Genomic DNA, 21059 nt, shown 5'->3' on the forward strand with positions numbered 1-21059 from the left:
CTTCAGTGATACATTATTTAGCAGTATTTCATTCAAGAACATATGCTATTTATAGAATCAGAAGAACACAGAAAATACACTTTAAAAGAAAAAAATATGACTGTGTAGAAGCTATGGTATTTAGCCTTGAAGCTGGAGATTCTAGGAAGACCTGGCAGAGAAGAGGACAGCGGATCTGAGTTTGAAAGGAGGAGGAAGAGCCAGTCAAAGAAAGACAAAAGGGAATTCCAGGTAGAGGACGTGGCATAAACAAAGGCCCAGCAGTGGGAGAAAAGAGGCATTATCCTGGGTGATGGTGAGGTCCACGAAGCCTGCCTTGTGGTCTGCCTACTTCACTGCTGTATCCCCAGTAATCCAAGGATGGACAGATGGACTCCAGTCAGGCCTGCAGCACCATCTCTAACAGGTGCTCTGTGAACATGTGTGACATTGAATGAGGATGGATGAGTAGGGGCAGGAAGGGAAGGGCCGTAGTCAGGGGAGAGCCTGGTTTTCCAGGAGGATAGATTTGATCCAGGGGGCCATTAGGAACCCCTGTGGAGTTTTCAGAGCAAAAAGGAAATTTTTACTGTGCTTGGCACACTCTGTTTTAGAGGAATAGGCACTGTTCAGGGCTGGACAATTTCTCCACAGTTTAAAAATTGATGTTGTGTTATCATCGATTCCTTGAATCACTTAAGTCCATATTAAGGCACCTCCCACCTCCTGGTGTAGATTAATGAGTCCTAATGCAAATTCTGCAATACTAGTGTAGTCCTGATGTGAATGTATTACCATATAAAGACTGTGATTATGGGCTAAGTAAAGCAGAGAACCAATGGATTCCTCAATCATAGACACCATAAATGTCTTTGGTAATGGCTGCTCCACTGGCCCTTTCTGTTCCGGCCTTCAGCAGTAACTCACATCCTCTGCTTCCAGAGTCCCAGAGAGCACTTGGCTAGGAAAGGCAAGACTCAGAATAAGAACATTTTAATATCACTGCCATTTTACCGCATGGCAAGTTGTGGTAGGAAAGAACATTTTCTATACATTTGTATTTTTTTTTTTTTGTATTTGAGAGTATAAAGAAATATATCCTCCGAAATACAAATTTCCATTTAGTGTACTGCTTCTCAATCAGTAGCACTGTTATTCAGCTCATCGAGTTTTACAAAATGCCCCTTTCTATAATTATGCGAGGATCCTAGTCATTTTTCCCCTTAAAATATCTTAAGTGAAACTTAAGCTCATATTCTACAGAGAATTAACTTTTATATCCACTACATTCTGCCATGAGGAAGATTAATGACTTTTCCTTCTCTACTTTCTGTTGAAACCCTTCATGCAAATGAGATAGATGTGAGAAGCTTGGCACCTAACAAAGTCAGGTCTGATTTTCCTAATTAATTTGGCTGGAAACCCTGGGGCATTAACCTCACCCTCAGAAAGAGCATCCTTCAAAGGTAGGAGCCGAATTCTCAGTAGTCTGCTTGTTTGGTGACCACCTGCTAGGTCTGTCTTGAGGCAGATGCGTGGGTCTGGCGGTGTCTCCAGCCATCTGGATCAGGCTCCCAGGTGTTGAGCTCAGTGACACACAAGGGACCAGGAAAGGCAAGGTGAGGCTGGAATCCCGGCTCCCCAGAGGCCATATAGATAGTGAATGTAGAGTCTGGGAGACAGTTCCTGCTGCAACCAACATCTCCATGGGAACCAGAATAGGCCAGTGAGAGGAGGAAGATGAGCAGGAAGGAGGGATGACACCTCCCAGGCCTGGCACCTGGCCCAGCTCAATTTGGAATCACCTGGGGACTTCAGAAAGGGTTCCTTTTCTTTAGCTTCTGGGACTGACACCTGGTCTAGAGACAGACGTGCTATGACAAATACAGAACATTGTGTTGTCAAATCATAGTCTGACAGTCAAGCAAGGGAAGACATGCTTTCACTGTATGAAAAGGGCATACACTGGGCAGTACATTTTATTCCATCAAAAATGTTAAATTTCTGTATTTCAAAAAATTCACAAAAAAGGGCATAATAAATTAGGAAAATATTTGCAAATGATTACATCTGATCATTGAGTAGGAAAGAGGAGAGTAAAAGTAATTTCTTATAGTATGACCTCAATTTATTAAAAATAACATATATTTATGTTTTTTAAGGAAGAAATATTTAGTTACTTAAAAAAACAATCTTGCCAGTGATTATATAATTAATTTTTTATATTTATACTTTTCTAAACTTCCATACTTTCTACAATAAGCACTTATTTATTTTTTAATTTAGACAATTTTTAATAGACAAAAAAAAAAAAGACGCTTATACTTACTCCTGTGAATTATTTTAAGGAAGTGATGTAGAATTAAAGCCAATCATAAGTATGGAGATATTTACTGTAGCTTTATCTTCATATTAAGAAGTGGAAATACATTAAATATCAGGCAATCATGGAAAAACTAAATAAGTTATTGTATATCCACTCTATGAAATATTGTGAAATTGTTCAAATGCTAATTATGATGACTATATAAGTATTATAAGTACAATTATGATATAGAAGTTTCAAAGAAAAAGATTAACAAAGTTTATGTGAATTATGCAACTGTATAAAACATCTTCATTTGGACGAGGACTGGGAGAAAATGCGTAAATATAAAAATAATTACAATAGCAAATAAAGCTTATGAATACATTTTTCTCTTTAAAAAATTTGTGATATTGTTCTTCACACTTCAAAAGCTTAAAACCAGATGCTCCTGAATAAACACTTTCAGTATAGGTCCCTCCCTTGTCTTATGCTGGCTTCTAAGCCTCGTGATTCAGTCTGTCCACACACAAGGCTTTGATTCAGTCTGCTCACACACATAGGGCAGACTTTGAATCACAAGTCAGTCATCTACCCTGAGTACAAACACTAGTATGACACTCAGAGATCAAAAATAACACTAGCAAATTGGCATTTGTTTTTAACTGCAACAGTTGGAGGATTCTGTGAAAAATTGACAACGTTGTAAAATCCTTAAGCCTGTTACAGTGTCTCACAATCTATTTCTACTGAAGTCTAAGCTCGTTAAGAATGAGAAATCAATAGAATCAATTCTTCCCATGAAATCATGATTGCACACCAGATACAACCTTGTTAGGTTAATCTAATTTATGAGATGCTATTCCATGAGCACAATATTAAGACATTGGTTATTTGGACTAATAAAATTCTGATGAAGAAATCAAATAAGGAAGTCCTCTAGTTTTTTTTTTCCTTTAAAAACAGCCAATAACTGGATAAACTCACACTGACACAATGTAGGTAGCCCCAGGAATGAGATTTGCAGGCAGGTCCATTACGTGGATGAACTGGAAAGAAAGAGCCAGAATGGGTGCTGATCTGGCTCCTTGATCTTCATACCCAGGACAACTATCACACAGGAGAACCTTACATGCAAACTTGCCCAAAGTCACAGGGCTAGGAGTTGGCTGTGACAGAGCAGGACTCCTGTCTGCCTGTCTGTCCAACCACAAAGCCCTCTCTGTTTCCAGCAACACAAGGAAGAGAAGCACATTCCTCACACGACTTTCTCGTGAGAAATCCATTTCATCAGAACTGCTTTTCTCAGAAACATCCTTTAGTCCAATAAACCTCAATTACCAGGTCATAAAGTGCGGTGACTGATCTACAGTACTGTAATAATTACCCATAACTTGTAGAGACATAAAAAGAGATCAGTAATGAGAGCAGCCAGATAATAAATTGAACTGATGATCATTCACAAGGAAGTAAGGATTGGGTGGAAGGTGTTGAAGGAAAAACCGAAGGAAAGATAAGTGGATGCCAAGTCTAGACTGTCAATCCAGGACCGCCTCGCATTCAGCCCATCCCTCACTCAGCTGCTGATTGTGCCTCCCATGTAGAAACCGTTCCTTTAAACTGTACTGACTGCACAAAATGTGCACTCCTGGTCCCCATTTCACCCCCTGTGACAATTTCACGACCACTCCTAAATCTCACATGAGAGCAGCTCTGTACCCTGGACAGAGCCCTGGCTTGGGACTGAGAAAACCAGCAGCATGGAAGTTCACCTCTGTCACTGGCCAGAAGAATGATCTCAGGTTAAGTCACTTCTCATTTCTGAGGTTGAGTTCCTTCATCCAGAACATGGGATTGGTGATACTCACCACCAGCAAAACAGGGTTGGTTTGGAATTCAGATGTTTTTGTTTAAATAAGACAGAACTGACCAATTTAAATTACCAATGTTATAAGGAAATTAACCTAACAAATGCAGTAAATGTCTTGGTAAGTATTGACGCTAGAGTTAGCGGGAGGCTGAGTGAGCAGTTGTCAGGAGAAGAGTTTGAGTGAACACAGAGCCTGAGAAGGAAGGCTCATGGGAGCCAGGCCTGGAAGAGACAAGAGGCATTGTTATCCTGAAAGATACACAAGCTGCAGCCCCTCTCCTTTAAAAGCTGACCCCTGAGGCCATGGGATGCGAGCTCCAAGCAGCATCTGCTCACAGAAGCATGATGCGAGTGCAGCATGGCCAATAGAGCACAGGTTGGGGCCTGTCTGGCGGCTCCAGCAGCCTGTGTCCTTGGCTATGTGTGAGGACAGCCTGGCCTTTAAAAAGCACTGAGTTATCCCCTCCAAGGTCATCACGGTCCATCTAGGACTGCAATTTCCCACACCCTACCTGATGTGTTCACTGTCATGATCCTTTAAAGCTCAGGTTTTAAAGCTGGTTGCTGTGGTTTTGTTAACCTGGTGACATAGCAAGCTCAACTCCACTTTTACCCAAATCCTCATTACTTCTCTTGCAGGATGCACCTTAGAGAGGGAAGATCTTTCTTCAGATTCAAGGTGATATAACGTAGAGGGGCCAGTGCTGTCATTAAAAACAAAAGGCCTAGATTTATGTCCCAGCTCTGTCAGTAAATTATAAGGTGCTTAAGTGCCGGGTTAGGCTCTTTTAATATATTATCTAATGCAATGCTTTCAATCATCCAAGGATAGTTACTTCCCTCCCTCTAAATAATAGAGGGAGAAAAGGAGCTTAATGAATGCAAGTAATCTGCCCAAAGTCACAACAAATGCCCTTCTATTACTGATGCTAACCTTCCATGACCCCTAGGACCAGATGAAGGAAATCCAGTGTGAAGATTAAAGAATGGAAAAGGCTTAGCTCACATGGAAAGTCCTTAGCTCACTGCCTAGCATATGGTTAAATCCCCAACAAATGATACCCCGTATTGGTAACAGAAGTGCATTTTAAAAAACATTTAAAGGATCACATACAGTGCATGGATCCACTGACCTGTGCACATAGATGCACTTGGTGCCAAGAGACATTTGGACAAGTGTGAAGGTCAGGAATTGAGCAGGACTAATAATGTGCCTGAAGTTGCCAATTATCTGCCTCCTCAAGTGAAATAAATTAAAACAAAAATACAAATAAAAGCTACACAAATAGTAAAATATGCAAATTAAATTTCAAAAAATTCATAAATTTTCCCTTTGACTAATAATTTCATTATTCCTAGGCATGTACCCTGTCCTTACACACAATGTTTTAGTACCAGAATTATATTCCTGCTCCTTGCCAAAATCAGGTCACAACCAGGCCACTACTGTCTATTTGAGTTTGGCAATTAAACCACTTAATTCTTTGACTTGATTGGATATATTTATTCAGCCAAGGGGTTCAAAATTCACACTGCTACCTGCAGAATGGGAGGAATTTTGTTGTAAATCTGAGTGTATTTATTCCCCAATATCACAGTTGCCTATAAATGTGTTTATCTCCCCTGCTAGACAAACATATCTGCAGATAACAATAACATAGGGTATAAATATTGAAATAGCACAGAAAAACAGCAGAGAAGAGTGATTTCTCAGAGGTCACTACACAACACTTCCATTTACACCTCATTGGCCAGAATTTAGCATTGTGGCCTGACCTCGTTGTAAGGGAAGCTGTGATACACTTATTCATTCAATGGAGTGACAATGTGTCCAGAAACAAATTGTGGTTATGTTTCCATGAAAGAAGGAGAGAATGAATTTGGGGAACCAATTAGCAACCTCTGTCACAAAAGGCATCAATAATTTTTAGTAAGGGAGAGAGTGATACATTTAGATCTCTGGTTATGGGCATCTCTTGTAGCCCCAAAAGCATCATCAGTAGGGAATGGTGAGGGGCAGGGAAGGTAAGAGAGCAAGGGAAGGGGAGGGAAACAGCCACAGTGTGTAGATGCCAGAGAACAACTAAAAGCCAAAACGTGTTCACTAACTTTAACAAGTAAAAGGCTATTGGAGGTAATCTTTGAGAAAGCTGTTTTATAGGAGTGATAAGGTGAGCACAAAGACCTGTGATGACAAAATGACCATTATTGTGTCCTTTTCGTTGATCAAGGAACTAATAGTGTTTTGGGGGAGAAACAGACGTATGCAAAAATCATTGTTGTAAAGAAATCATTGCGTCAAGTGCTATAGTAAAGGATTAACAAAGTGTGGAGCACAGAGGAGGGAGGGATTGAGTCTGCCTTGAAGGAGAGCAGCAGAGGAGATATTGAAAAATGAAAGCTAGTCCAACAAGCAAACAGGTAAAGCGGCACTTGGCCTCAGGTGTAATACTACTTTAAAAAAGTCTTTCCAAGACCAGAAATGGAATTTTCTCCAAATTTAAAAAATTTTAATATTCTGGCTAGTCATCTCATTCGTTGTCTCCATTCATCCAATTAATCCCGTTCATTCATTTATTCTATAAGCTCCACGAGGACGGAGACTTTGTGCCTTCTTCATCACAACACCCCCGACGCCTACAACAGTGCCTGCCATTGGGATTTGCCCTAAGTTAACTGATCCAAGGCAGAAAGGCTAGTTGGAATTTTTAGCCTTTGCTTTTCTCCTTTTCCAGCAGTGGCACAGAGGTCCAAGCAGTCCCAATCTGAAGAGGACATGCGTAACTGGAGGCAGAACCACCTCCTTCAAGGCACAGCCCGGTCCTACGCAGAGCTTCAGAACCAGCACCGTAGCGGAACCCTGACTCAGGCGGAACACAGGCGTGTTCGGAATGTGACGATGGAGGAATCCGGGGGCAGTGGAACCTCTGACACGGCGGAACCAAAGTGCGGCGCCCGCGGAGCCACTCGGACTGTTTGGAACGGAAGCGCAGCGGCGGCCGCTTCCTGGTTGCGGGTCGCAGCCGAGGGCCGGGTTTAGCCGCGGCGATGTTTCCCTATATGGTGAATTTTAAGGTGTCGGCGCGCACCCTCACTGGGGCCCTCAACGCCCACAACAAGGCGGCGGTGGACTGGTGAGGGCGCCGGGCTTTGAGGCCGCCAGGCTCGGCCAGGAGTTTGTGAGGGGAAGGGGAAAGAACAAGAGGTTTCACCCACTGCTTAGGTTGGCCTCGCCGAGACTGAGTGCCGCCTTCACATTTAGAGATGTTCATTTTAATGCTGAATTTTTGTTGTTGCTGTGAAAGTAGTAAATGCGATGTGGGAACTTGCCCTGTGTGATTATATTTACCTTCGTTCTCCCATCTCTGCTTCTCTTTTCCCCGCACCTCCTTCCCCACCATCCCATTCCCTTTTCTTCACCTCTCCTCCAGTCTCGGGGCTTCTACCCGTCGCCAGTTCCTCTGACTACGTTCTCTTCCCCATTATGTTTCCTCTTTCATCTGCATTCACCAATGTGCCAGACCCTATGCCAGGCGCCTGTGCTCTCACTGACCCTTCATTTCACCTTTCTCCTTTCACTATAAAATGACACTGCAGCTCTGAAAGTTAATAATAGGTAAGAAGCAAAATTCTGTAGCTTTGTCTGCTGGGAATGTTGGCAAGAGAACTGAAACCTCTTGTTCAGTGTGTGTCTTTTTGCCTGGTTGGAAGGACCGGGGCTAATCACAAATACTCTGGCTCATGATCCCAGGCACTTTGTGGTTGCTAAGTATTCCAAGTTGAGTGAGACAAGGCGGCGTATGCTCACAAAGGCAAATAGTCGACCCGAGTTGCTTTATACATCTTCACGGCTCGACATGCATATCTTTCAGTATATATACATTTATATATGTATCTCCAAAAGAAAAATGGATTTCAAAAAGCTTTTTTTAAGCTTAGCTAGACCTTTTGTATAAATGGTACAATGTAAATTACTGGCCTTTGGTCTTAGATAATAATTGTACTAAATGTTGGTGCGTATCAGATTTATCACTTATTTAGGGTGGCTCTTGGTGAGAGAGAAGTTGTTTTGCTTTGCTTTTTAACTTAAATTTTAACACTGTTTTGTTAGGGGCTGGCAAGGTTTAATTGCTTATGGATGTCATTCGCTTGTGGTAGTGATTGATTCCAGTACTGCTCAAACTCTTCAAGTTTTAGAAAAACATAAAGCTGATGTTGTCAAGGTAAGTCAGACCCCACTTTGACTTGTTACATATTGTCTATTCTAAAGTTTTAGGTATCACTAGAATCTCATTAAGTCATATGGACAAATGTTGAATAGGTTCTAAATATGATAATTTATTTGGGGCAGACTAGTATTTCCATGTATATCACTTAATGTCACGTCAGGATGAGCTGTTAAACGCTAGTTCTTAGGTCGTTTTAAAACTGATGGAAAACACTAATCTTACCACATATTGGACTACTCATTCATTCATTAATATTGAGCACCTGACATGTGCCAAGGGTATAGAGATGAAAGTCCTCAAGCAATTCATTTTCTAGTGAGAAAGAAAGAAAACACACAAACACAGTGTGTTAAAAGTGAGACTTGCGAAGTGTGCGTTGGGAAGACAGAGGAGCTACAGATCACCTAATTGTAGGGACTGGAGGAGGGTCACGGACGTCTTTTCATGTTAGGGACTGGTAAATAGTAGTTGGCTAAGTGAAAAATTCAGGGAGGAGCACTGCAGGAAAAAGGGAGAATATACACAAAGGGAAGCAGGGTGTGAGGATGCCTAAAAGATGAGATACATGCGTAGGAGTGATGAGAGGGCCGCCCGAGAAATTCACCTTCCCTGAAAGCTTTATCAGGTTATGCAGAAATTTAGATTTTTAAGTAGGAGATTGATATGATCGTATTTGCATTTTAGAAAAACTCACTCTGACAGTAGTGGAGGATCTGTTGGAAAAAGGCAAGACAAGGCAGTGGGATCATTTAGGAGACTTTTGCAGTGATTTTGGCAGGAAATTCTAAAGGCCTGAATAAAGCAGAGGCATGAAGGAGTCATATTTAGGAGCTGTTTGAGAGGTCAACTTGAAACCTTTATAATCAACAATTTTAAGGAAGAGTCAGAATAGAATGACTCGAGTTTCTCGGATGACAGTGTTTCTTTGATAAGGTGAGTGTGTATGAAGTCAGTGAATTTACGTTTCAACATGCAGAGTGTGAGACGCCTGGGGCAACTGAATTATACTGATCCGAAATTTTAGGAGAGGTTATGATTAGAGCTAGAGATTTGGGGTCTTTTTTGTTGTTGTTAACAGCTTTATTGAGATATTCATACCATAAAATTCAACCATTTAAAGCATACAATTCTATGGTTTTTAGTTTATTCAGAGTTGTGTAGCATCACCACAATGAGTTTCATAACACCCCCAAAAAACCCTGCAACCCCCCCCAACCCCTTTTCCCCATGCCTTTCATCCCTAGGCAACCACTGATCTACTTTCTGTCCTGTAGATTTGTCTATTCTGGAAATTTCATATAAATGAGATGATACAATATGTGGCCTTTTGTGCCTGGTCTCTTTCACCTAGCATGTTTTCTTGATTCATCCATGTTGTAGCATATGTCAGTCCTCTGTTCCTTTTTATTGCTGAATAATATTCCATTGTATGAAATACAACATTTATTGACATTTTGGTATTTCCAGCATTTTAGGTATTACAAATAATGCTGCTATGAACATTTATGCACAGTTTGTGTGAACCTATATTTTCATTTCTCTTGGGTGTATGCCTGGGAATAGAATTGCTGACTCAGACAGTACTCTGTGTTTAACTTTTTGAGAAACTGCCAGACCGTTTTCCAAAGAGGCTGCACCATTTTACATTCCTGTAGCAATGTATGAGGATTCCAGTTTCTCCTCATCCTCAACAATGCTTGTTATTACATGTCCTTTTGATTGCAGCCATCATAGTGGGTATGAAGTGGTTCTCACTGTGGTTTTGGTTTGCATTTCCCTGATGGTTAATGATGCATAGCATCTTTTCATTGGCCATTTGTAGATCTTCTTTGAGAGATGTCTGTTCATTTCTTTGCCCATTTTAAAATTATTTTTTTTAAATTATTGAGTTGTGAGAGTTCTTTGTGTATTCTATATAAGTCCCTTATCAGATGCATGGTTGACAAATATTTTCTTTCATTCTGAGTTATCTTTCACTTTTTTGATAGTGTTCTATGAAACACAAAAGTTTTAAATTTTGATGTAGTAAAACTTATTTTTTCTTTTGTTGCTGTATCCAAGAACCATTGCTTTTCCCAGTGTCAAGGAGGTTTACATTTTTGTTTTCTTCTAAGAACGGTCCCGTTTTAGCCCTTACATATAGGTTCCAGATCCATTTGAATTAATTTTTATATATAATTTGAAGTAGGGAAAAATACAGTTTTTTTTTTAATAACGAAATATATCTTGTGATCTTGCTAAACTCATCAGATTTAGTAATTTGGGTGACTTTTTGTTACATAGACAATCATGGTGTCTGCAGATAGTGACAGTTTGAGTTTTTCACTGAAAATGTGTATGTCTTTTCTTTCTTTTTCTTGTCCTGTTGCACTGACTGGGCCCTTTACTACAGAGAATAGGAGTGGAGGGAGGGTGTTCTTGCCTTGTTCCTGAGCCTGGGAGGAAAGCTTTCAGTCTTTCACCGTCAAATCTGATGTTAGGTTGTAGGGATTTTGGGGGGGGAAATACATTTTCTCTCCCCTTCATTTTGTCTTTTTGGCATTTTTGGCATTTGCATGTCTTTGTGTAGATCTGTGTTTCAGTCCGGTGTAATATTCCTTTTGCCTGAAGAATTTCCTTTAAGTCTTTAAGGCCCGTGTCTGATATTGGGTGATTCTCTCAGCTTTTATTTGTCTGAGAAAGTATTTCACCAGTTTTTTTCTCCTTGTAGTACTTTAAAGATATCACTCAGCTATCCTCCAGGTTGGGTAACTTTTGATGAGAAATTTTTGCCTTTGTTTCTCTGTATATAGTGTATCTTTTCTCATCTGGCTGCCTTCGAGATTGTCTCCTTACCTGTGATTTTCAGCAGTTTGATTATGCTGTGTTTAGGTGATTTTTTTTTAATATATACAGTGCTTGAGGTTTACAAAAAGAGAATTCAAGTACTGTGTTCATATACATATGTATAAATACACACACACACACACACACACACACACACACACAACAGTAATTCTTACCTGTGGTAGTTTTATTCTGTAAAGTTGTTGCAAACACTGATTAGCGAATACTTCAACATTGACTGCCCCTCGGGGAAATACATGGTTATGTTCGTGTGAGCCTCTAGTCACAATATTTTCATCAACTGATTGGTACATAATCTTGTTTTATATGTGTTTCTGTTAACAGACATCTTGTTTAATATGCATTACTGATTCATCGTCATTGAACTCATGGCTGACAGCACTGTAACTCATGTCTGAACAGAGCTCACTTCACATGTTTTTTTCTGAAGGACACATCACAACTTCTTGCACTTAGGAACACTAGGCAGCACTTCAGCCCTGTGCTTGGGGACCACTGTAAACAGTGAAGTCATCAGCAAGAAGCACAAAAATGCAGAAAAGTGTGGTACTGACTAAATACCTTGAAAAATGATGAGAACTGAAAACAAGATCGCCTCGCTCACCCACATCTGGAATGCACTTGTATGTTGAGGGACTCAGATTTTTCACCACTCTGCACGTGTCCATGAATGACTGCAGAAGCACTGCAAACACTGATTTTTCAAATAAAATCACAAATAAATTTTAGTGAGTAGACAAATTCACAAATACAGAGTCTGCAAATAATGGGGAGCGACAGTATGCATATATTCTCACATATGTAAAGTAAATATATATACACACACAAACATATATACATACGCATATGCATAGACACATTTCATTAAAAAAATTCTTGACTGAGTGAATCTTTTAAACTTAAGGCTTATTAAGACTGAAGTTTGGAAAACTTTTTGTTTCCATCTTTTTCATGAACACTGTTGGAAATGCTTCCCTAACATAGCACTTTTTTTGAGTGTGTTTACTTATATATACTTGTGTGTGTGTACATATGTTTACATATGTATCTGTTTGAAGAGTCTGTGGCTTCAGTTCATTTACTAAACACATACTTGTTGAGCACCAGCTGTGTGCAGCACTGTGTTAAGGTCTAGGAGTAGAAATGTGAACAAGGACCATGTGATCCTGCCCTGTGGAGCTTACAGTTCATTGGTTGGTGGTGGGTCAAAACAAAATAAATAAAGTGATTACAAAGTGTTGTGTGGAAGATGCTTTGAAGTAAGCAAGTAGGATGCTGAGCTCGAGGAGAAGAGAAGTGGTGGCCAGGAAAGTGGCCAGGGGAGGCCTTGGCTCAGGGTGAGGACTGTGTTTTATCCCTTACTGTGTCAGCGATTGATGCTGAGGAATTAACCTGATTCATGCTGGGATTCTTGTGTTTATTATTTTTTTTTTTAAAACTATTCTTAATGATATTGCTAGAAACATAATGCATAGATTTGTTTTTTAGAGAAAAAAAACTATTAATATTTATTTCCAATTTTATGAAAGAGGGACAGCCAGAGTTTTTGTTTGCTTGTGTTTTCTCCTGTTTTTCCGTTTGTAAGGTTTTTGTAGCTCTAAGTTGTCTCCTTTAAATTAGAACAATAGGACGCAGAAAAAGTTCTGCTTAGCAGTTTAGGATTTAAGATGTTGTGTCAGAATTAGATTTTATGGTCATTACTATGATCAAGTGGTACCTCAATGATCATACCATTTTAGAAAATGGTATTCTGGAGTTTTATCTGAACTTCCTGCAGTATTAAAGCTGTGCCTCATTTTTCATATTCTAAAGGAACATTATGATGTTTTCAAAAATATTTTAATTACAACTCTTAAAAAGTATAAATAATAAAAATGCCTGACTTTCAAGTTGGAAGCTAGTTTCCTATTTTTGTATGTTTTATGAAAATTATGTTTAGATTCATCCAGTGCAGGTATTTACTTGATTTGATTTCTTCTTGATACTAGGTTAAATGGGCCAGGGAAAATTATCACCATAACATTGGCTCGCCATATTCCTTGCGCTTAGCTTCTGCTGATGTCAATGGAAAGATCATCATTTGGGATGTGGCAGCAGGAGTGGCTCAGTGTGAGATCCAGGAGCACGCAAAGCCCATTCAGGGTGAGGAGTCTGTCTGCTCAGTGTCTGTGCTAGTACACTTGCTGTTAGAGTCGTTTGGCTCGTTCCCCCCTTTCATTTAATTTCATCCCTTGTCAGCCATCTCTTGATTGTGTTTAGCCTGTTCTGCTGATCCAGATCTGGCTTTCTGTTCCTTATCAGCACGCTTCTGGGCTTATTGCCTCAAATCTTGGTTGATTTGTTCTTTGGTAAAACGCTTTAATTTCAACATTGCCCTCAGTTGAGCATGATGAGAAAAATTAAGCTGCTGTAAACAGTCTTAGAAATCTAAGCCGCATGTAAGTAAACTTGGCCAAACTGCTATTTTGAATTAACCCTCAGTACTTACTTTCCATTAATAGAGATAATCACAGTTGTGTTCGCATTTCCGTATAGATCGTTTGTTTGCCTGCCTGAGTTACTGACCTGTGATCAACACAGTATTCCTTGGACTCTTTAGACTTTAGGCCTTGACTGAGTGGTTCTCTTGACTGAGTGAATCTTTTAAATGACTATTTAAAAACCATTTATTGAGTACTTACTACACTATTGAACTAGATCTTCGTCCTGTTTGTTGTGAACAGACAGGCAATTCTACAAAGTCTCTAATTCCACAAAAACATTCAGAGAGTCTGACATTGATCTTGGCTAGGACAATCTTTGACATAAAGTTTTAATTAATGAATAGTGCAACTTGCCTTTTTTTTTTCTTTGAAGTACTATTTCAGATTACTTGGAAATTTTGACCTTGAGATTCTAATGTCCAGACAGCTAATCTTTATATAAAATTATCTTTTCCTCTTAATACGTGTACACATATATGCAACATTGATGAGCAGGGTGGAGTTAAGATTTTAAGGATTATGTAAAAAAAAAAAAAGCCAAAAAGCACACCCACACAAAAACAATTAGATATCAAGGACACATTGGCCTAGTGTTTTGAAGTGGGCGATTTCTGAATGTTGCCTTTGTTTTTCTGGTCTTTACAGATGTTCAGTGGTTATGGAATCAAGATGCTTCCCGAGATTTACTGCTTGCCATCCACCCGCCAAATTACATTGTGCTCTGGAATGCAGATACTGGCACCAAACTCTGGAAGAAGAGCTATGCAGATAACATTCTTTCTTTCTCTTTTGACCCTTTCGATCCCTCACATTTAACTTGTGAGTACTGGTTTCTTGGGGAAAATGAATTGAGGTATTTGTAATGTGGTTAATGCTGTGTACGTGGGACACGCACACACTCCCATTGTACAGCTGTGCTGTTAAAATGACTGAGCACAGTGGAGAAGCACAGCTTGTCCATATATCTTCAGCTCCTACTACAGATACTAAATCATAACCCACAGCATTTGCAGGTATGCTGATGGTTAGAAATTTAAATTGTCAAGCTAGACCTTCATTGTGTGGAACTTGTGCATAGAATCAGATTAGTCACAGAGAGAGTTGCTGTGTTATTCTAACTCAGACTTAATTAAATTTTCTTCTAGAAACATCGAAAGAACCTGTGTCAAGGGTTTCATTGTCTGTGGCCAAATTTATTTCTTCCTTTAAAAAAAAAATTGTTCTAACCCATGCCGTGCAATTTGAGTGCCCTAAACAGATGCATGTCAGGAACAGACTCAGCCCAAGGGTTTTTTTTTCTTGCAGAGGCTCTTTTTGTCAGTGTGCTTTTGATGTTTGAGCTACTGATCTAAAAGTTAGATTTTAGACAGATATTTTTGTGACTAAATTATTTAAAAAATACTGTCATTCAGTTATCCAACAGATATTTCTTGAGCTATTACTAGTCAGGTGTGTTCTGGGAACCTGGAGTACAGTGAACCCACATAAGAATTCCTGCCTTCATAAAATTTGCGTTCCAGAGAGTGGGAGTCAGGTGGTAAACTATGTACATAATGAATTAATAAATTACAACATATTAAGAGGTTATAAGTGGTATAAAAAAGTAAAATAAGATGAAGGGGATGGGAGCAGGCAGGTTGCTGTATTAGATGAAGTGGTCATTTTGATATTTGATCAAAATTTGAAAGAGGTAAGGGAATTAACTATGGTAAAGAATGTTTCCCCTGGATTTGAATGACTCAAGAATTCTAACTTGTACCCACCAACATTTATTGAGGCGTGTGTGTATGTGTGCGTTGATGGAGAGAGAGAAGGGCAGACAAGTGGAAATTACAGTGGGAAACACAGCTGTATAAATAATTGCAGTTGGCTTTGTGGCAGAGTCAGGGGGTGAGGACATCACAGAAGTATGAGGACTAGGAACTTGAAGGATGACTTCTGTAACCTGAAAAGGAGACAAGGCTTCAGGCTAACTTACTGCATCTCTATAATTTGGTTGATGAAAGCACTGCATGTTTCAAAGCATCAGTTAACCTAACATCTTTGATTTGCTCATTGAATGTTCTGGGGTTGTCATAGTTCTTGAATACTTTGTTCTCTGTGTTTAAAGCAGCCTTGTTAATTGCCAGGAGCCAGGGTAGATAAGATTTTTTATGATCAGATATGTGTTAGCATTTGTCAGTCCCAGTTTTGAGGGGGATTATTTTTCCAGTCATAAAAAAGCGTAATTTGTAGTGCTAAATGTGGTGCTGCCTCCTTGAATATTTCTGTTTCCTGTACTTAGTAAACCACTGTTGGCACTTTACCTTTACTTAGATATAAAGAGAAAAAGAGCACTCTTTACAAATCCTGCGGTTCAATTTGATACTCAAGAGGAAAAAGGAAATCCATTTTGACTGAGTAGCTCATGATAATGATAAAAAATCAGTATCATCAAGTCAAATATTTGAACTTGCCAAGTGTGGTGTTCAGAGCCTCTTATATCTGGGATTTTTTTTTCTTCTGTGAATTTTATATTCTTAAAGCCTTTGGATTTTGAAGTTGTGGCATATAATGAGGAAAGATTTTTAATGAAAGTCCGTGCACTGAATTTATTGGAAGAACAAACATTTGTTCTTTCTGCCAGTAACCTTCTGGTATCTTTTTAATATAAAACATTAATTTGGAATGCTGAGCTTGGAGGCCTCCGAGGAATTGTAATGGACCACCTGTTTCACTTTAACTTGGAGAACATCCCTGTTATGTTATGACTGCATAACACTGCCAGTTCTATATTATTAAAATGATCATTACTCTGCTCTCAAAATTATACTGGGTTAAAACTCTACGCTAAGCTTGATTAAAGTTTAATCAGAGTTTTGCTTCTCTCTACACAGTGCTCACCAGCGAGGGCATTGTGTTCATCTCAGATTTCTCTCCGTCCAAGCCTCCCTCAGGCCCCGGGAAAAAAGTTTACATATCCAGCCCACACTCCAGCCCAGCTCACAGCAAGCTGGCTGCAGCCACAGGGGCCAAGAAGGCTCTTAATAAGGTGAAAATCTTAATCACTCAAGAGAAACCTAGGTAAGTTGCAAGTGTGAAATAAAACTAACAGCAGCATTCGTTTATTTTACTCAGTATTTATCTATTTAATCGTCTATTCATGAAAGCCTCATTTCTGGAGATGTGTGAAGATTGATTTTCCTTCTTATGTCACCCTTTCTTGTTTCTAATTTTGAATTTATAAGAGAAAAATGATTTTTAGTTTCTTCCCCTAAGAAGAGATTCAGCATTTAAGATGATTCCTTTGTTTCCAGTAATGTGATAAATACCCCCATTGATTTTTATAGATGAAAAATTTTGACTTTTTGATTTTTTACTTCTGAAAATGAGATAAAGATTCTAAAATTGTGGTCACTGAATACATTAAAAATTGGGGGACAAAAGCTGGATTTTTATTTTAAATACGTTTTCTTGACTTAAATGCTGTGTGATCTCATTAGCCAGTAAAATACAGGTATTTTTCTTACGCATATAAAGATGTTTCCCATGCTGGTTAAGGGCCAGGATTTGAGGGGAAGCTGTAGCTATGTGACTCAGAATGTGCTTTAATCTTGCTCAAATTTTAGTCTCCCAATCTCTGAAATAGTGTTTTAAAGGATTACAAGGGTTGTTGTAAGGATTAATAGATAAAATAACTTAAGTACTTGACATAGTGTATGATAACTTAGTAATCGTTCCTTTGGTAAATGCTAGCTATTATTGTTTATTTCAGAAATTGCGACTGAATAAAATTTTATTTTAAGGAACTAATTTTATGTATTAAAAATAGATTTATTTTTCCTAGTACTATGATTGTTCTTATATTTTTATTGCTTTGGCAGTTTTTTGCCATTCACTTAAAAAAAGCCTTTATTTTTAATATTCTAAGATTATTCTATCTAGACTTCATGGGTAATTACCTGCAAAATATATGTTAATATGCAAATTGCTCTACAGATACATTCTGAATTTATATGTCAATATCATTTTTTATATATTAAACCATAGGCTGGTTAGGTTCACCAATTTATCCCCCACCCTGTGCCAAAATAATTTAAGATTACTCCTTAAATATCTTGAGAACTTTTTATTTACTTTTCATTGATTCTGCATCATAATTATTTTGTAGTCTGCATAGTTTTATAAGTTATGATGTATATATTTTATATTTTCTCTCATGTGAATCATGTGTTCATCTTGATATTGGGGAAATGCATTATTTATCCCTTTGAATAGATCCGCTCTGAGTGCTTTCACATACACTATTACATATAATCTTACTACAGTCCTGGGCAGTAGTACTGTGCCCATATTATGAATGAGAAACTGAGTCTCACATTGTTTTAAATATGTTACTTCAGGTCACCCAACTAGGAAATTCAGAGCCAGGATTTTAATGCAATCCACATCTGTCTCTCTAGTCCTCTAACTTTATTTTAAATTTCAAAACCTTTTAATAAGAGTATTATGTAAAAAGAAAATGGTACATAATTATATACCTATTCCTATTGAAATATATTTAATATAAATTTATTATAAAATAAATGTAAGGTTGTGTTTAAATATACACAACAATCACAAATTTCTAAGAAGATTTTTGAGACTCTAACAGTCTTTACAATCATATTGTTTTATCTCTTTTATTTACGTAGAAGAAAATGCTGTGGTGAATAAAATTCTCGACTTTGTTTCAAAAAAGATTTAAGACAGCTTGAAAGTGAATGAAGGCAGAGTAGAGGAAGTGACTTGCCCAAGCCCCAAATATGAAATGACTCCTGATACAGTTGCCTAGTCTTAATTACCCTAAATGCTTTGTTTTAATCCTGAGGCTTCATTTCAGCAGTCTGTCTAGTACTTCCAGTTACAAAATAAAAGAAAAACTATCTTATGAATGCCTTATAGCATTGTCACTTACCATCCCGTATCATAGACTCTAACTACTTTACTTTAAATTTTCAAGAATGTAGACACATGTGTCTGTCCATCCTATTCAATATGATTGTCATAATTTGGATTTTGGCACAAAGGGGAGATCTAAGTTTTAGATGCTAGCCCATGTTGGTCATTTTTGGAAACAGTTGTATATTCTCATTGATAGTTATTATGTGGAAAGTATAAAATTCAGTCCTTTATTAGCTTTTTCTGATATGAATAAAGTCTAGCTCATCTCTTGATGCCTAAAGTAAATGTTTATTTTTTTCAGTGCTGAATTCATAACTCTCAACGATTGCCTTCAGTTGGCATACCTGCCTTCCAAAAGGAATCACATGTTGCTGCTCTATCCTCGAGAGATTTTAATCCTTGACCTTGAGGTGAATCAAACAGTGGGTGTGATTGCAATAGAACGAACAGGAGTTCCGTTTCTGCAGGTATCTACAATTTACAAATTATATCACCAGCAGTTGATGATGAATTATACAGAGAAAAACCATAACCTTGCAAAATTCCTTAGTTTCAGTTTCTCTTTTATATTTATTTAAAGATTAACAATGTTATTTTACATTCCTTATTTTTCTGCACTTTTGATTGGTTTGATTTAACCCTGGAAATTCTTCTGACTGATCTGGAGCTACATTTTGAACTATTTAAGTTACATGGATAAAGACAAATTTTTTAGGATTATAGATGGATTTTTTTAAAAGGTTACTAAATTTTAAAGCTAGGGGATTATATGTGTATTTTTGTGTTTTGTTTTTTGCTCATATTCTCTGAATTTGAGTTTATGAGTCTCACGGTATATACTTTTGTAATTCATTGGTTTTAAAAACAAATACATCATCTATTTGAAGGTAATACCCTGCTTTCAGCGTGATGGTTTATTTTGCCTACATGAAAATGGTTGTATAACCTTACGTGTTCGAAGATCTTACAGTAGTATTTTCAACACTTCAAATGAGGAACCAGGTGAGTTTGTATCTCACAGCAATGTTAATTGAATTTTTCTTCAGAATTATTTTATAAAATTTCATGTGGCAAATACTAGCCAAAGCATGGAGTTAATGATAATCCTTGCCTTAAGAAAGTAGAGTATGGTTATAACATGAGGCATAAAGAAGCCCAAGGCCAAGATTAATCTCTTGGTGTTATGACAGTGTACCTCCTACATGCAGCAAAGATAGTAATATTTTGTAGTCTCTTCTTGATTGTATCCATGAGCCAAGTAGATGTTATCTTCTGTGACTGTTTCTTTAGCACAAGTCCAACCTTGTGTATACCTTTATTACACCTTCTTGACCCCTGTGCTTTAGAGATCTCCGTGGTAAAGTGACATAGGTTCATAGGTCTCTAGGGCATTCAGTTGTCAGTTTCAGTCTCATCCTGGAGAACAGAAATAATGTTTTTGTGGAACAGTATACTATATGACGGTGACAGTGACTTTCACATCTTCTGTAAAGAACGGTTATTTTCAGGCTTTTTGTAGACCACTGTAAATTATGATGGGCTGATCCTTTTTTTCAAAGAATTTTCTTTGTTTTAAAAATATTAAGTTGTTTTGATTATAAGTGTTAGTTTGGAAGTTAACCTTGGTGTAGACAGTCACTGAGTGAAGTATCTTTATATTCTGAAGTTAGTAATTGTGAAGAGGGAAGCCATTTCTGACAAGCCTTTTCTTCCTGAAGGAATGGTATCCTTTTTGACTGAGGTTTTGTTTAAAGTAAGTAGTAATCATATTGATATGGTTGCTTTCTAATATTTAAAAGAAAACAGTACTTTCTTCAGATCCAGATCCTGTCCAGGAGCTTACCTATGATTTGCGAAGCCAGTGCGATGCAATCAGAGTGACAAAAACCGTCCGTCCCTTCAGTATGGTGTGCTGTCCTGTCAATGAGAATGCAGCTGCCCTCGTAGTGAGCGATGGCAGGGTCATGATATGGGAACTGAAGTCTGCTGTTTGTAATCGAAATTCACGGAACAGGTAAATGAATCAATACGATTTCTTTTTTGTTTTGTTCCCTCCTGTTTTTTAGATTACCAGACTCATATAAAAATAGCAGGGCCTTTTTTTCTCTGTAAAAAGGAAATTAAGTGATAATTAAGACTTCAGATTATTAGGGAGTTATGTAAAGCTGACTATGGGTTAGATTCATGGATACTGTAAAAACAGATAGAATACCATGATTTGAAATCAGTTTGTTTGAGTTGTAACATGTGATGCAGGTTTTAAATATGTAAGAACCATCTAATTATCATGTCTTTGCAGTAGTTCGGGCGTGTCACCTTTATATTCACCAGTGTCTTTCTGTGGAATTCCTGTAGGAGTGCTACAAAATAAACTCCCAGACCTCTCCTTAGATAATATGATTGGTAAGCTGCATTTTTTTCCC

At 38.1% G+C, this 21059-nt stretch overlaps 1 protein-coding gene across 4 annotated transcripts in view; it reads left to right on the forward strand.

The window, feature by feature from the left end:
* Positions 1–7137: 7137 nt before the first annotated feature.
* WDR11 (WD repeat domain 11) overlaps positions 7138–21059 on the forward strand; it is a 48055-nt gene continuing 34133 nt past the window's right edge. Inside the window, exons 1-9 of one of the 4 annotated variants that reach the window (XM_010997766.3) lie at positions 7138–7288; positions 8266–8377; positions 13219–13372; positions 14359–14532; positions 16590–16776; positions 18938–19103; positions 19524–19638; positions 20443–20650; positions 20936–21039. In XM_010997766.3, coding sequence (XP_010996068.2) covers positions 7203–7288; positions 8266–8377; positions 13219–13372; positions 14359–14532; positions 16590–16776; positions 18938–19103; positions 19524–19638; positions 20443–20650; positions 20936–21039 — 1306 coding nt within the window. In that variant the 5' untranslated portion in view covers positions 7138–7202. The remainder of the gene's footprint in view (positions 7289–8265; positions 8378–13218; positions 13373–14358; positions 14533–16589; positions 16777–18937; positions 19104–19523; positions 19639–20442; positions 20651–20935; positions 21040–21059) is intronic. The other 3 variants (XM_064488491.1, XM_010997782.3, XM_064488492.1) reach the window with 3 other exon arrangements.

This window comes from Camelus dromedarius, chromosome 8 (assembly GCF_036321535.1).
Source record: "Camelus dromedarius isolate mCamDro1 chromosome 8, mCamDro1.pat, whole genome shotgun sequence".
Classification (NCBI taxonomy): domain Eukaryota; kingdom Metazoa; phylum Chordata; class Mammalia; order Artiodactyla; family Camelidae; genus Camelus; species Camelus dromedarius.